Here is a 16,274-nt window from a genome sequence, read left to right on the forward strand (position 1 = left end):
TACTAAGTTTAATATTTGTGACTAAAACACAAAGCAAGTTCTAAATCTGTCACTATATTATGGAGCATAAGAATGTGCAGAACTCAATGAACAAATTACTGAGCAACCTAATCAAATGTCCTAAAAGTACAATCAAACTATAGGATAAGTAGAATCAAGATGGAATTGGACGTTATTGTTTTAAAAACATGCCCATTAGTCTACAAGTGTGAAGTATCTTAACCCTTGTGCTATCCTAGGCACTCTACCATTGGGAGTGGGGTCATCTAGACCCACTAGACAGTGCGCTGAACCTTTTTTCTTCAATGATTTGTGATCTTCACTGGTGTCCATGGATTACATGAAATCTTTCCACCTTTATCCACCTTTGTCATGGTAGGGAGAACACGTCAATGTAAGGGTGGGGTCATTTAAGATAACGCAAGGGTTAATTGTAAAAAAAAACAAGAATCAACACCTTTTAACCTTTTCATATTTTAAAAGATAATTTTTAGACTAAAAAGGCTTTAATCTGGAAACCCTTCCAAACAAACTACTTGTTCTTCATTCAGAAGTCATTGAAGTCCCACTCCAATTATCGTTTGATCTATTTTAACCCTTGTACTATCTTAGATGACCCCACCCTTACATTGACGTGTTCTCCCTACCATGACAAAGGTGAATAAAGGTGGAAAGATTTCATGTAATCCATGGACACCAGTGAAGATCACAAATCATTGAAGAAAAAAGGTTCAGCGCACTGTCTAGTGGGTCTAGATGACCCCACTCCCAACATTAAAGTGCCTAGGATAGCACAACAAATCAAAATTCTAAAACCAAAGCAAAATAACATGGTGGATTATATCCATATAACTTTGGAAACATTCAAATTTTCTTAAATGTTTGACAATGTGATGCATTTATCTCAACTTCAGCTCTTTATGGTTGTTTTTTTACAGTTTATAGTTTCCCAAAATGAATAAATTTAGGTTTTGTGTCTCATTTCCCTTGCTTGAAGTTCATATTCAATCCTTTTTTATGATAAAGTTTTAATTTGAATTAATATTTTTTAATACATTCTGTATAGATCTAACAAAAGAATCTTAATTATTCAATAAGAAACCAAAAAGTGAAATGTAGTAAAAAATAATCAGTTTCTGGGCTCAAGTATTCAATAAATATAACATTTATATATCTTTGTGGAAACACAAAAAGCTTTGTCATAAGAACTTTTTTATCCAAAAACTACTTTTGTCATCAAGTTCATCTGACATTAAATGACCAAAGAATGAAACAGAGAGAAGGATTTAAAGATCTTCCATGATATGGTGGGCATAGAAGCAAATGAAATGAAGTGACGCGACGTGACGTGATGAAAAACATGAAACGATAAGTTTTTCAGATGTGAATCAAAGAACAAAAATTCACATTTTTAAAATTCTACATCAACATTATTTCTAATTAAAAGAAAAAAAGTTTTCGTTCATCTTCTAAACCCGTTTTGTCCTTTTCGGGGTCACGGGGCTGCTAGAGCCTATTCCAGCCACTCAGAAAAAGAAGTTTTATTTAGATAAAAACCATTTCTATATAATTTTCCTTTAAACCATTGCCTCAAGATGAATCTCATGAATGCAAAAATAAAATATGTGGGAGGCTTCTAAGAAAATCTCTGAGTTTTTTAAGGTGATTCTGCAATCGACCAGGAGAGATTCGCACAATCCTTTTCAGATTTTAATGTCTATTTGACCTTGTTGGTTGTGCCGATACTAATTTCAATATTGGTCATTTTTTCCTTGTGGGATTAATAAATTATTTTTTTTTCCTAGTCAAATCCATTTTACCTGGTATTCTGGCTCAACTGCCCCATTCTTTGTCTTTAGCTGTTTTTAACTCCCATCAAATTTAACATTTCAGTGCAAACATCGCTGTGTGTTGTTTATTTCTTCACATTTCCAGTGCACCACATTATGAAGATCATGTTTTCATAGAATTTATACAGAAGATGCACATAAAGGTACACATAAAAGCAGTCTTGTGATGCTTGTTGAACGTGCCGTGAGCTGCCCTTTCAAATAAAGCTCTACTGTAAATGTGCATCAGCTGTGTGTTATCTCCTGACTGCAGTGTTTGGGGTTAAACATCCTGTGCACAGTGTTCGTTGGTACAGCAGTGTTGTGTTTTTACCGTGTGGGGGTGCTTATGTACCACAGAAGCGTTCCTTGAATCAACACCCATTTGAAACAAATTGTGTTGCTCTTTTTATACTTTGGCAGTTCAAACTTTTTTGATTCTCTGCTGTTCTATGATTTTCTGTTTGTCATTGTTGCAAGTCTTTCAGTTTAGTTTGTGTTTATTTACATTTTCAAAACAGCAAATTTCCATCTGAGTTAGTTTCCTGCACAAATATTAAAATCTATGACGGATCTGTCAGTCTGAGTGGAGGCAGTGAGACAGCATGAGAAAGCGAGCCCGCTAACGGATGGCCCTGTGAGTGAGCGGGAGCACGCCTGTGGTTGCTAATCTATCCCTGTCATTTGCTCCCATTTCCCCAGAGTAAAGCCGGCAGCTGCTGAAGATAAACAACAGATAGAGACAGTTGAGGAAAGAGTATAAATTATGGATGTCCATGTCAAGTGTTGCATTTGGCTCTGCACACGCCTTTGAGCTCATGATGAATGTTTCTCATCTTTCGTTGGTTTCAGGAGACGCCTGTTCTACATGGAATCAAGTGGAACTCTCTCTTGAGCTTCAAAGGAATCGGTTGGTTACCAGTGTTACAAATCAAAGTTTTGCGGACCAATTTTTGGTTCTCTGCAATGTGTGGGTGGTAGATGTTCACAAGAGCAGTGGTCTTTAAGATGCAGTCCCATGCAGTGAGGCGTGGACAGATCAGGAACAAAAACCACCCACGGCTGATGTAGGCGATCATTTATAGATTGAGCTTCAGTGAAGCGTTTTGCTGTGTATCCACAGACTGTGAAAAGTGACGGGCTCCTCTCAACAACAGCAGTTTAAGAACTGTCATTTACAAAACCTTCAGATGACCCCAGTGATAGGTGGGTTTGACATCTGAAGCACACGCTGTGGTCCTCTCCAGCTAACTGACAGGGAGTGTGAGAGTGGCGGTGCCTGCAGCAGGTGGATGCTTCAGGGCCTGTGGCCTCCTTGATAGCTTATCAGTCATCTGGCAGTCTTGAGTGAACGACCCCAGCCCTGCTACCCCACATTGAAACTGCACTGCACATTGACGCTTGCCTCTGTGCTGCGTTCTCAAACAAACTGTCCTTGATTACTCACGTCTTGTTTGGGTGCGTGTGTTTGTGTGTGTAACTTCAATGCTTCCTCTCTTTCCTCATAAATCTGTTGGAAATTTCATCACCACAGACTAATCTCCTGAGAAATGACTGCTAGTGGTGGCACAAGAAAACCCCACAGCAGTTATTTTAGAAGGACTTCTTCTACATATTTGATCACAGTGGCTCTACATGTCATTTTGCATCAGACAGATGATCTTTTTAGTACACTCGCTGTAATAGACGCACCTGCCCAGCTGCTCATTAACACAAAGTCATAATCAGTCAATCACATGGCAGCAACTCAATGCATTTCGGCATGTATCAATGGTCAAGACGGTCTGCTGCAGTTCAAACTGAGCATCAGAATGAGGAAGAAAGCTGATTGAAGAGACTGAACGTGGTATGGTTGTCGGTACCAGACGTGCTGGTCTGAGTATTTCAGAGACTGCTGATCTACGGGGATTTTCACCCACAACCATCTCTAGGGTTTACATAGAATGATCCGAAAAGAAAATATCCAGTGAGCGGCAGTTCTGTGGGCAGAAATGCTTTGTTGATGCCAGAGGTCAGAGGAGAATGGCCAGACTGGTTCCAGTTGATAGAAAGGCAATGGGAACTCAAATAACCTGTGGTTACAACTGATGTCTGCAGAAGAGCATCTCTGAACGCACAACACATCAAACCTAGAGGCAAATGGGCTACAAAAGCAGAAGACCACATCAGGTGGAACTCCTGTCAGCTAAGAACAGCAAACTGAAGCTACAATTCCCACTGACTCACCAAAACAGGACAATAGAAGATTGCCTGATCTGATGAGTCTCGATTTCTGCTGCCACATTAAAGATGGTAGGATCAGAATTTGGCATCAACAACATAAAAGCATAGATTCATCCTGCCTTGGATCAACAGTTCAGGCCACCACAGTCACCACATCTCAACCCAAGAGAGCAGCTTTGGGATGGTGGAACAGGAAATTGGCATCATGAATGTGCAGCCGACAAATCTTCAACAACTGCGGGATGCTGTCATGTCAATATGGACCAAACTCTCTGAGAAATGTTTCCAGTACCTTGTTGACTCTATGCTACCAAGGATTAACCCTTGTGCTATCTTAGATGACCCCACCCTTACATTGACGTGTTCTCCATAACACGACAAAGGCGGATAAAGGTGGAAAGATTTCATGTAATCCATGGACACCAGTGAAGATCACAAATCATTGAAGAAAAAAGGTTCAGCACACTGTCTGGTGGGTCTAGATGACCCAACTCCCAACGTTAAAGTGCCTAGGATAGCACAAGGGTTAAAGCAGTTCTGAAGGGAAAAGGGGGTCGAACCCAGTACTAGCAAGGTGGACCCAGTAAAGTGGTTTTTTTCATTCATTTTCCTAACCGTTTTTCCCTTTCGGGGTCACGGGGCTGCCGGAGCCTATCCCGGCCACTTGTGGGCGAAGGCAGGGGACAACCTGGACAGGTCGCTAGTCAGTCACAGAAAAGTGGTTTTATTTTTACTAAAAAGAAACAAACGGTTTTATTTGTCCCCAATACCATATATTCTTAAATACATTATGACGGAAGACTTGTGTGTTAATATTAAAGTGTTTTTTGCAAGTTTGTTGAGTATGAGATCTGCATGACCCCAGATAGAAAACAAATGGATGCAAACTTCCCTCCTTTTCATTTTTACAAATGAGTAAAAACCGCTGTGCCCTTAGATGGTCGGTCAGCAACCGGCAGAGCTGGTCTGCGTCTGAACCAGGTGGGAGGGAAACACTTTAGTTAAGTGTTTGTGACTTATTGTGTATTGGAGAATTTGCATGTCTGCTTTGCACAATTGCACCCTCAAAGTGAGGCACAAAGGCATCACTGTGCCTGAGCAGAGGACAACAGACGCGCCACACCGTGCTGCCATCAGGCCTCAGAGGATTCAAATCATTTAAAGCAAACACCTCCAACAGAAAATGTCAAACGTTTTATTATACTCTCTGGTTTCAGTGTGGCAGAATCAATTATGCAAATACATAACAGAGACCTGTCAAGCGTACAGACTAATTCATAGAAGAGGAATTCTTATAAAGACGAAGCCTTCAGATCACGTTAGAGTTTGCTTTTACAGCTAAAAGAATTCCATCACACGTTTGTCAAACCTGCCATCTTGGGTGGAAGAATTTTAAAACTTCACACAGAAATAAAAAGAAAAACTTGTGTTTTCTGATAAAATACAGTTATTTAAACAATTCACATGGTATTATTATGTACAAAAACACACTAATAAACAAGAAAGCATTTCCAAAAAACAGCAGAAGAGCAGATTTTTTTCTCGTCACACCAGCGTGGGCACCATGCCCGTGTTGAGGTGGTGCGGGTAGGGTAAGCTGCCGGAGGGGTGCAGCGGGGAGGGCGTTGGGATCAGGTGTGGTGCGTGGCCGTATGTGAGGAGAGTCCCGGGACCGAGGGAAAAGCTGCCCTCGTCCATAGAAGCTGCCTGACCCGCCTCGGAGTATGGGTCCAGAAGAGCGGCCTTCTTGCTCTTCTTATTTTTGTTGGAGACTTTTCTGTTGCGTGTTTGAATGCCTTCTTTCTTCATGGTAAGAGGCCTGTTCACCTAAATAAAGAGGGGATTGACAACTTAGAACATTTGACTTACCATAAAATCAAATCCAGGGCAACTATGGAGCCAACACTCACATTGTGCAGTTTGAAATAGAGTCCGCAGGCGTTGCAGACCGGCTCTCCGTTTGCATTTCGTCTCCACAGCGTTGTAGTACTAGTGTGGCAGTTGGCACACTGGGTTCCTGCACGCTTGCTGACAATCTGAAAATCATAAACGTTTTTAAACGCACTTCGCAGATCTAACATTACACAGAGGAGCCAGGAAGCTGTCGTTTCGTACCAGCCTCTTCTTGGGTCGAATCAAAGGCCTGTTCTGGCCGTTCATCTTGTGGTACAGTCCACAGGCATTGCACAGGTAGTGGCCTGTTCCGTCGCGCCGCCACAGGGGTGTAGCTGTGGCTCCACAGTTCACACACTCTCTGGCCTCTGATAAATGTCAGATGGACAATTGATTATTGATCTTTACAGGACTGATCACAGGCTGTAACATTTAAATCTGCACCAGACATACTTTTTTTTTTTTCAAAGAACTTTAAGAATGTTATGGAAATATGCCACAACAGAAAAATTACCACGTCTCCTGAGAAAGATATCTATAAAAAACAAACTGTTATGTGAAGAGAATTAATTATTCAGTTGGAATTAAGAGGTTTAATGATGGTTTACAGCCTCACCTGGAGTGGTTGCCCTCATCTTGTTGCGGAGTTTGGGAGAGTAGGAGGGGTTGATCCATGCTCCAGCGCCAGAGTAGAGAGCCGCAGAGCTGTAATCCTGTGGCCCACTCATGTAGGAGCTGTAGGGGCTCAGCATGTGTGGGTGTGATGATGGGGTGTACAGGCCTCCAGCGGCAGGCGTCAGGTTCAAGAAGCTGCTACTGCTGGCCCCCAACCCACCAAGCGGGCTCAAACGCTCCACCTTGAGGGCCTCCTGAAGCCGGGGACTCTCCCTCCCCTCCCTGCTCGGGGACGAGGTGGTGTAGGAAGGGGTGACCCCGGGGGTGTAGAGTGAAGTGGGGGTGTGTGAGTGCAGTTGGGTTTTGGAGAGGGGGCTGCTGCTCCAGGTGGACACGGTGGGGTTGTAGGGCGAGCTCAGGGAGTGGCTGGGCGGCCCGTCCAACAGCTGGAGATTGCTGAGGAGACCGGGAGAGAACACCTGTCGGACTTCGGAGGGAAGAACAACGGAGAAATGACTGATTTGAAGGGACTGCAGGTAGAATACAGTGAAAGCAGGTGATGACAGTCACCTGAGCTGTGTCTGTATGAGGACTGGGCTCGACTGTGGCTTTGGTTAGGAGAGAAGAAGGAGGGCAGGCCGGTGAAGTCAGAGTCCTGACTGGAGAAGAAGGCCTCCCCCTCTTCTGAAGGCAGCAGACCTGGATCGGAGGAGAAACTCGCCAGAGGATCAGAGCTGAGCAGAGAGGGGGACACCCAGTGGGACTGCTCCGAAGAGTCTTCCATGCCGGCAGCCTGAAGCACATGAAGGAAAATCCACATTACAGCGAGTTTCCCGCTTTCATGCACCCTGCACGCCGCTCATTTCTGTTAAGTCATGTCCAAATGTAAGGCTTTCACTTTCATTCAAGCACATCCTTTATTAACCAAGCACCCCACTTCACCTGTAAAACTTAAAACGATCAGGCCCAAGATCTCTTGACAGCAGGCTTTGTCAAACTTCCTTTTCTAGGATCCTCATTTGACTGTGGCTGAAAGTAAAAACTAAAAATAATGGCTCTATAAAAGTAGAGAAACAGCCAGTGACCAAACAGTCACTAAGTCACTTTATAGCCATGCCGTTTAGAGGAAAACTAAACTAAAAATGTGTCCCGGGGGACGCTGTGCACGGTAGTCAAGCTCCTGCAAACTGAGCCATGTGAACTGACGGATTCTAGCAAACTTCTCTGCAAGAGCTCACCATAATTGCTTCCACTTTTTTTTTCTTTCAAGAGCTTCTCAGAGATATGGTTTGAATGAATGACTCTTTAAAGAGCGTTTATATGAATTATAATGAAGGTGAAGGCCACTCTCAAAGTATCTTTGCAGAAAAGAGAAGAGGAAAGAAAGAAGGCTGATAACAACTGATAAAGTCTGAGAAAATCTGATAGACGGCATAATAACAATGCTAAATATATGTCCACCTCCTCTGATAGAACTCAAACCTAATCTCATCTGATTAATAGAAATCTGCAGAATGATAAATCCAATCTAGTTTATTTATAAAATTCATAAAGTGCATGTGTATAGCTGTCTCATAGCAGAACACAATCTAGAAACACAAAAAACATTATGAGTTTATAATCCCAAAATATTTTAGATTACTATCTGACAATTTAGACAAAATCTTTCCAAAGGGTCCAAATTTTCTCTACTGCATTCCAAAAAAACCCTGAACAAGTGAGAACAAATTACATCAAAGTGTTTTGGGTGTGAAATAAAAGGTGTGAAAACACAGCGGGGCGAGGACGGCGTGTCATGGATGGCTGGAGACTGCTCAGGCAATGCAAAAAACAACAATCTGCTTTTCTGACTCAAATCTGTGCAAAACATTTGGAACCAAACAAATTCTGTCTCAGCTATTTAACTGTGGGACAAAACAATGTATTATCAATTTTTTTTTAAAACGGAAATTTTGCTTAAGAAATTAACACAACTGGTGATGAGGGTGAGGAAGAAGGGCTGCAAGAAGAATCTCTTTCTAAGTCTTCATAAAGTTCTCCACGTAAAAAAAAAAAAGCCATCAGAATACTCACCAGTGAAAGATTTAAGTAACCACAATTAGCATAAATTACAATCCAAATGTGAAATAGAGTCCTGCAGAGTATAAGAGCAACCTGAGACCCAGAGGAGTTGGAGAGGTCACCTACCTGAGCAGAGGTCACAGAGCGGTGGGCTTCAGCAGTCAGATGCACGCGCAGCCGTGCGTAAGGTGACTCAGATCGACTGACTCCACCTCAGCCGAAGCTGATGGCTTTGAGAACAACTTCTCCAAGTACCAGCAAAGTTTATGGCTACGAAACAGCCCGTGGGAGGGGTTGGAGACTACTTTTTGAAAAGACACACCTCTCCGGCCCACTTAGAAAGAGCTTACGCTATGGCAGATGTCTTCACATCTACAAACACGAATAAAAAAGCAAATCACATTTTATCGTCTGAGTGCGAGTGACGGCTGTCTTATCAAATGTCTGTGAAGGCGTGCACAGGTCATCGTAAAATCTTAGTTCCTCTGGTCTTCCTTTATAGCTGCATGTGGAGAATGATAACATTTATGTCTCCCCGATGATTTAAAATCCCCTCAAAAGCAGATCAGAACCAAACCGCGGCTGTTATCAAACCTTTACAGGTCATTTAAAAATTCGTGATGCATTTCTTAATGGTTTCATGCATTAATTAGGACATCACACAGACGTCCCAGGTGACCAAGTTGGCACGTATGATGGAAGGGAATATTTTTGTCTGTTGATGAAATGTGCATATGCTTCCTGATAAGAACAAGCCCACATGGAAAAGAGTTTGACAGACATTTGAACAAAGCAAATATAAAATGCAAAGGCCCCATTTCTTTGTGGTCCACCAAAGCTTACAGTGGAACACAGTAATGCAAATCGCGAGAGGAGTTGCAATCATATGGGCAAGATATGGTCTGGACATGGCCCAGCAGTGCACAAGCCCGACTCTGTCCCCAATCATTTGATAGTCAAAGCAGCTCTCCAAATTTCCTCACTCTTTGTTCATGTACAGTTTTCAGGGAAATCAGGTGGGGGAAAGCAGTTAGGAGAAATTTGAGCCTGTTTTTTTTTAAAGCAACAATGTTCACTTTAAAAAACCCACAACAGTTAAAAGAAAACTTTCAGGTGACAGCAAATTGCAGATAACCTGCATCAGTTAGGTCAGATGCAAATCAAGGGGACAAACCACGGAAACTTGGCAGATGTGTGCAATTAAACCCACTTTTCCTATAAAGTAACACTTGTTTTTGCATTACATTTTTAGGAGCGGTTGAAGATCATCAGTGTCACCTCCACTAAACTTTATCACAAAGCAGTGAGTTGGAGTGAAATTTTCTCTTTCTAGTGAATCCTGAGATCTTTTTTTTTCTCTTATGTGGGGAAACTATTAAGTATTTTTACTCCTATTTTAGAGGTTTCATGTTTGTTTTGTGGATGTAAGCTGGTGATGACACGTGATGTTTTTTTAAGAAGATGAGAAGGAAGTCATGAAGACAATTTCTTTAATTAGCCGCTGACCCGCTCATCCATCCCATGTGTCTTGGATCATAGGAGTAAGCGGTTACGGTTAGGGTTGGTAGTAATCCTAAACCTTGTAAGTGAGGTGAGGAGATCATTTTCAACACTTTGGAAAATGCTCTGCCCTCTCTTTTGTCGTCTTTCAGAAAAAGTTTTGTCCAAATAGCAATCCGATCATCCGGGGAGGCTGAGTGCAGCCTGTGAGGGGATTGAGAGGAGTCAGAGTGGCACTTTGGACAGCTGGGCAGGGACGTGGCTCCTGAAGCTGTGTGAGTGCCTGCAATGCTCTGATAAGTGTTTATCAAGATGAAAGGCGGAGGCCAGGAATTGCAGGCCCGCCACTCTGTGCTACAGAAAAATGGACAGCGTGAGGGTCTTTGGGCCCCATAGCACCAGCCAAAGCGTACAAGCAAGACATACGCAAAAGGCTTATGTTAGGATCCTCTGAGCTGACCCGACTGGCTTTGAGAGACAGTCTGGAGGCTCCCTGATGAGTCCTGATGATGGACGGCTCTGCGTGTCACAGAGGACTCTGAAGACAGCCTTCAGTTCCCAAGAAACAGGCTTCTGCAAAGGCGGAGGCCTTATCTCTTCAACGCAGGGCTCCAGCAACAGCGTTATACCCAGGAGGGCTCTCACCCTCCCAACACATACACACATTAGACACACAAACAGTACTGAATGGTTTTACAGTTTTTTTCTATTTAAAAAAAAAATCTTACTGTATTTTTAATCCAAATCCTAATTTACCTATTCATGTGTTCTCACATAATAAGTAGCATTGATCTCTGTTTTTTTAGAACCATCAACTGTACGCCGATGACCCAGACAAGCAAGAACAATATGCACCCACTGGTGCAACATGACATCAAATACCTGCTCTATAATCCCTTTTATTCTCCATTATTCTTGTTAGTTGTTTTCTAATGTGCCTTTGCCTAAGTTTGATTTGTTGCAACTAAATAATTGTTTCATTTTCATGTGTTTCATTAAAATGATCAAAAGACATTTTTTGAAAAAAGAAAAAAAGATCAGCAGCTTTCTGACCTCTTTCCAAATGAAAAACATTTCTCCAACAATATCAATAAGTTAAGTATTAAACTTAAGTTCCTTAAACTTAAGTTCCTTCCTTAAGTTCCTTCTCATGTGGAGAAAATTTTCTTTTGGGACCTTTTGGAAAAAAAAAATTTGACTTAAAAAAGATGTATAGTTTAACAAATATTCTTTTGAACCTTTGAGGATATTTAAACATAGGATGTTTCTCAAAATTTGCAAACATTCATCATAACCTATCTTGCAAATGAGTGATGCTGCACAATCTTACAGAAACTACAGATTTTTCACTTCTTACAAAATATAATTTGAATAAAGTTTATGTTAGAAGTTAACATTTGTCGGATTTGGATTATATCAAATAAGAAGATAATCTGTTACAGATAAGTGCCAAAGTTTAGCATTGCTCAAGATTTTTCCCTTTAGTTTAGCATTTCTAAACATAAAAGATTAAAACCAGAGTTGACGGTGCGGCGTTGCAGCTAAAAATTGAAAACTTGAATAAAAAATAAAAAAAATAAAATAAAAAAAATACACAGAAAAAAGGTTTTTCTGTTCCCTAGAGGGAGATTTAGAAAACAAAAACAAACAAAAAAATGTCTTCATAATTTCTGATGTTTGTAGAACATAATATCAGTTCCACACATTGTGTTTAGGAAAAATGAAACAAAGTGTTGTTTGGTTGTTTATACTCTTAGAAAGTCTAAATTCATGTCTTTATTTTTTTTATTTATTGATTTATTTCAAGCATTGTAGTCAAAGCAATAAAGAATTTACACATGTTTATCAAACTCATTACAGAAATGATGAAATGCATAGATTAAAAGACAGAAAACAAAACAAGAATGTCACTTAAATCACATTTGCTTAATTAAATACTGTGATCATTTTTTCACTGTCTAATTGACTTAAGAGTTTCTCTCTGTGTTTGTTTCAATATTTTGTTGTGATAAAAATATATTGCATGACAACAATGAATCAGAGGACTCGCCCCTGAGTTGTCGCCACCTAGTGGATGTGATGATAACAACATGTCAGTTTTCTTAATGCCAAAATTAATCGGTTGTCAACGGGGGGGGGGGGGGGGGGGGGGCTTAATTGTGTCGTAAAAAAAACATTTTTTTTAACCTAGTAAGCTGGTCAAATATAAAACAAGTAAACGATTTCATTTCTTAATTATTTAAGGTTTCTTTTTCGCTGTGTCCACACTGTTTGAACGCACGCGGAGCCAAAATCTACTTTAAAAAGTAACCGATCTAAATGGCCGGATTGTTGTGGTGTTTTTTTCAGAGGAGGTCCCTTCCCTGAGAACAAATCCCGCCTGTCAATCTGTTCCAGTGAAACATTGGCAGACCAAAGGAAAGCGGATTATTCTCAGCGGTACCTGAAGGCATCTTAAACTCTGGAAAGCCAGGTGAAGTTTGTTGGTGTCGACATGTCGGAGAAAACGGTTCCTCTGACGCTGAAAATTATCCTCATAGGAAACTCTGGGTAACTTTTAAACTCCACTTTCCTGTTTTTTCGGGGCTTTGACTGCAGCAGGTCGATGAACAGCTGTTTTGATTCCACAATGACCAAAATAGCTTCTGATGTTGAGGAGGACCTGGTCATGTTGTGTAGTTAACGTGTTGTCATTTGTCTGCTGCTCAGAGTGGGAAAGTCTTCCTTCATGAACAGATACGTCAATCACCGCTTCACTAACGCGTACCGGGCCACGGTGGGAACGGACTTCTTCAGTAAAAAAACCGTCCTGGATGGAGAGCCGGTCATCCTGCAGGTAACCCACGTGACCTCCTGCAGGTGTCAGAGCTGCTGAGGGGCCTGACAGCTTCCCCTTACTCCCTGTATGTGTGCGTGTCCGCGCGTGCATGTGTCAGATCTGGGACACAGCAGGCACAGAGAGGTTCCAGTCTTTGGGTACACCCCTGTACAGAGGGAGCCACTGCTGCTTGCTGGTGTTCGATGTCACTTCCTCTGCCAGCTTTGGGGCCCTGGATGCGTGGAGGAAGGAGTTTCTGGTCCAGGGGGAGCCCCTGGATCCATCTGATTTCCCTTTTATTGTCCTGGGCAACAAAACCGACCTGAGCGACCGAGAGGTCAGTCCGCCACAGACACACACAGCAGCTGTTTCAAAGGAAAAACTGAGCACCGTGAACGGCCTCTGTCTGTGCAGAAGAAGAGCCCTTCAACTTTCTGTTTTAATTATGATTGTCAACAGAACAGAAAACCAACACCAGCATGATGATCAGTAGTTAAACATAAACCGTCATGATGCCATGCACTGAGCGGCTGCAACATGCAGAGCAGGACTCTTGAACCATCCAACTTCCTTCTCTAACCCACAACCCAACTTTGCATGTTGTTGCATTTAATGTTCCTTGGAAATGAGCAACGAACTGACCTGCAGCTGCTATAAACACGTATTTCAGGATCCAGCTAGAAAATGTGCTTTTCCACCGTTGGATGCTTTTATTGTGTTCATGGTGCCTCCCTAAATAGCAGCAACTTTTGACATTTGTTGGCATTAATCCACTTTTTGTGAGGCACCGTTTATATAGTTGGATTTATTGTTTTTTATTACCCCTTTACCCCCTTATGCAATAAGGTTATAGGTGATTTGGAAATAAATTGCGTATACCTATATAGCTCTTTGCAGTCACAGTCCCATTCACTCATGCATCCACTATCTTATGGCGTCTCCGTTGGTTCATGCTGGCGCCAACCTGTAACCACAAGGAGCAATGTGGGGTTCAGTGCCTTCCCCGTGGGTGGGAATTGAACCCTGCATTCTTCCAATCAGAGCCGGTCTACCTCTTCACCACAGACACAACACAACTGAATTCCCTCACAACTCTCTGATCCCTAAAAGAGGATACAGTACGAGACTATCTAGTGTCCTGGATTATAATGCAATTTGGACAAAGACGCACTAATTTTTTATTTTTTTTAAACACCAACCATGACATCATCCATTTGCCGAAGTTAAAACCTAATGCATATAAACATAAAAAAAAGTGTTCTGAACTTGGATGAGTTATGAAAAACTAACTTAAATACTTTTTTTTTTTCAAATGACAGATGATTCAAACACAATGCATTGTGGTCTATATTTGCCAGCCTACTGAGTATTGATCATTGTAAAGGGTAATTAGACTGAGTGGCTCCTCCCCCCACTCATTCTCAACAGGAAGTACCTGCAGGCTCATTTCTGATTGGTGAGAGGGGTTGCCATAGCCCTTGTGCTATCTTAGATGACCCCACCCTTACATTGGCGTGTTCTCCCTACCATGACAAAGGTGGATAAAGGTGGAAAGATTTCATGTAATCCATGGACACCAGTGAAGATCACAAATCATTGAAGAAAAAAGGTTCAGAGCACTGTCTAGTGGGTCTAGATGACCCAACTCCCAATGAAAAAGTGCCACAAGGGTTACAAACTAAAACAGATTCGGACCAATCAGCACTTACTGCCGTTGTCTGGCTCCAACATGGCGGCGGCCGTATCATGAAAAAATGGCAACTTCATTTGGTTGGAGCCATTTTCTCACTCGTTTCAGTTCTCATATAGTCGATGCACTCCTCGTTTTTCACAAAGGCTTCTGGGAAACTTTTCGGGCAGGGAACGTGATGAGTAAATGATGGTGCTGATGCGTGCAGCGTCTTGTTGTCCACAGGTGTCGAGCAGGAAGGCCCAGCAGTGGTGTGAGGAGGTCGGAGCTGAGTACTTTGAAGGAAGCGCCAAAGCAGACGTGGACGTGGAGCCGCCTTTCAATAGAGCGGCTAAGCTCGCCCTCCAGCAGGTAAGTTAGTTGAAAGGACACAGAGTCTATGTTTAACATGTTTATTTTTTTTTGTTTGTTTTGTTTTGATGATAAAAGATACATTACTCCCTACAGTACAAAAAACACACATTGGAAAATACAGGACATTTCCAGATAACCTGCGAACAGCCGAGAAAAACTCGCGACACCTGCATGTGCTGAGGGGAGCACTCTTCCCAGTGATGGGGAGGGGTGGGGGGGGGGGGGGGTCAGAGACCTCGGCACCGCTGCTGATGCTCAATCAAACAAGGGGTGCCAAAATATTGTCCAAGTTAAGGTACTGTGGAAGGAAAGGACACAACTGTATACCACATGGAGAGAGAAATAAACTCAATTTTTTTTGAGAACCTTCAGCTTATGGTCTAACTTAAGGCATCACTACTAAAGTACACTGCTTTTGCATGCATGTCTAGTTTTGTTTAACAGACACACCGACACGCACAAACTTATGAATGCGTATGAAGAGAAAGTCTGTCTCCAGAAAGAAATCACAAACTGAACCTGAACCAGAAGAGGCCACTGCGTGCAAACCTCCGGCCTTGCTCTTCCAGGCTGTTACCATAACAACCGAGTCCACCTTTACAAAATCGATGTACACTCTAGAAACATCCTCCCTGTACAAATTTGGATTGCAAGTAACCTAGCAGTGATTTGAACTCCAACAAGTGAATCAGCTTGACAGAAGCAAAATTAAAACAATCAGGGAGACCATATATATATATTTATATATAATTCTTTTATAAGTAGACACAAAAGGCAATTAAAAGATGACCAACATGTAAAAACTGTTTGTTACAGGTGATTATATAAAAGGCAAAGATTTTTTTGTTGGTTTTTTGTTTTGTTTTGTTTTATTTATGCTATGAAGGAACTAATTTACAAGTGGGTACACTCCGGCTGTAAGCTTTCTTCCCAAGACATCCCCATTCAAAGACAAACGTGTTTACATGTCACAGTTAACTTGCACACCGTCTGAAATACAGAGCCTTGGAAGAAAAAAAAGTTAAAATTAAAATTTATTCAATGGATTCACATACATCAATAGGACAGGGAAGTAGGTCTACTAATGTTTGCCAAAAAAAAAAAGAAGAAAAAATTCGAAGTGACACCACATTCATGAGCATAAAAAGCGCAGGACAAGTGAACAGATGAGAAAGAGGAAAGGTGAAACGATCTGATGTCAACTTTCCTAGTAACCCTGGGAAATTCCTTGTTTGGCAAACGAGGCAACACAAGCTTGGAGTAGTAAACAAAGTCAAAACTTTTCTCTCCC

The 16,274-nt window shown here is 41.8% G+C and overlaps 2 protein-coding genes across 3 annotated transcripts; one reads left to right on the forward strand and one right to left on the reverse strand.

Annotated features, from left to right (window-relative positions):
• Positions 1–5,229: 5,229 nt before the first annotated feature.
• On the reverse strand, positions 5,230–8,861 carry gata-1 (hematopietic transcription factor GATA-1). The gene is given in 6 exon segments (NM_001104885.2): positions 5,230–5,879; positions 5,963–6,088; positions 6,168–6,313; positions 6,562–7,047; positions 7,131–7,353; positions 8,748–8,861. Coding segments are annotated over 5 exon segments (1,254 nt in total). The 5' UTR covers positions 7,345–7,353; positions 8,748–8,861; the 3' UTR covers positions 5,230–5,597.
• Positions 8,862–12,296: 3,435 nt separating this feature from the next.
• On the forward strand, positions 12,297–15,201 carry LOC101165549 (ras-related protein rab7-like). 2 transcript variants are annotated; one of them, XM_020703467.2, is made up of 5 exons: positions 12,297–12,594; positions 12,831–12,957; positions 13,058–13,276; positions 14,855–14,980; positions 15,077–15,187. In XM_020703467.2, the coding sequence occupies exons 2-5, from the start codon at positions 12,850–12,852 to the stop codon at positions 15,161–15,163; spliced, it is 540 nt and encodes a 179-aa protein (XP_020559126.1). In that variant the 5' UTR covers positions 12,297–12,594; positions 12,831–12,849; the 3' UTR covers positions 15,164–15,187. The 2 variants fall into 2 exon arrangements, with proteins under 2 accessions (XP_020559126.1, XP_020559125.1); XM_020703466.2 differs by having other exon boundaries at positions 12,298–12,671; positions 15,077–15,201.
• The last annotated feature ends 1,073 nt before the right edge of the window (positions 15,202–16,274 follow it).

The sequence above is a fragment of the Oryzias latipes genome, chromosome 5 (assembly GCF_002234675.1).
Source record: "Oryzias latipes chromosome 5, ASM223467v1".
In the NCBI taxonomy this organism is placed as follows: domain Eukaryota; kingdom Metazoa; phylum Chordata; class Actinopteri; order Beloniformes; family Adrianichthyidae; genus Oryzias; species Oryzias latipes.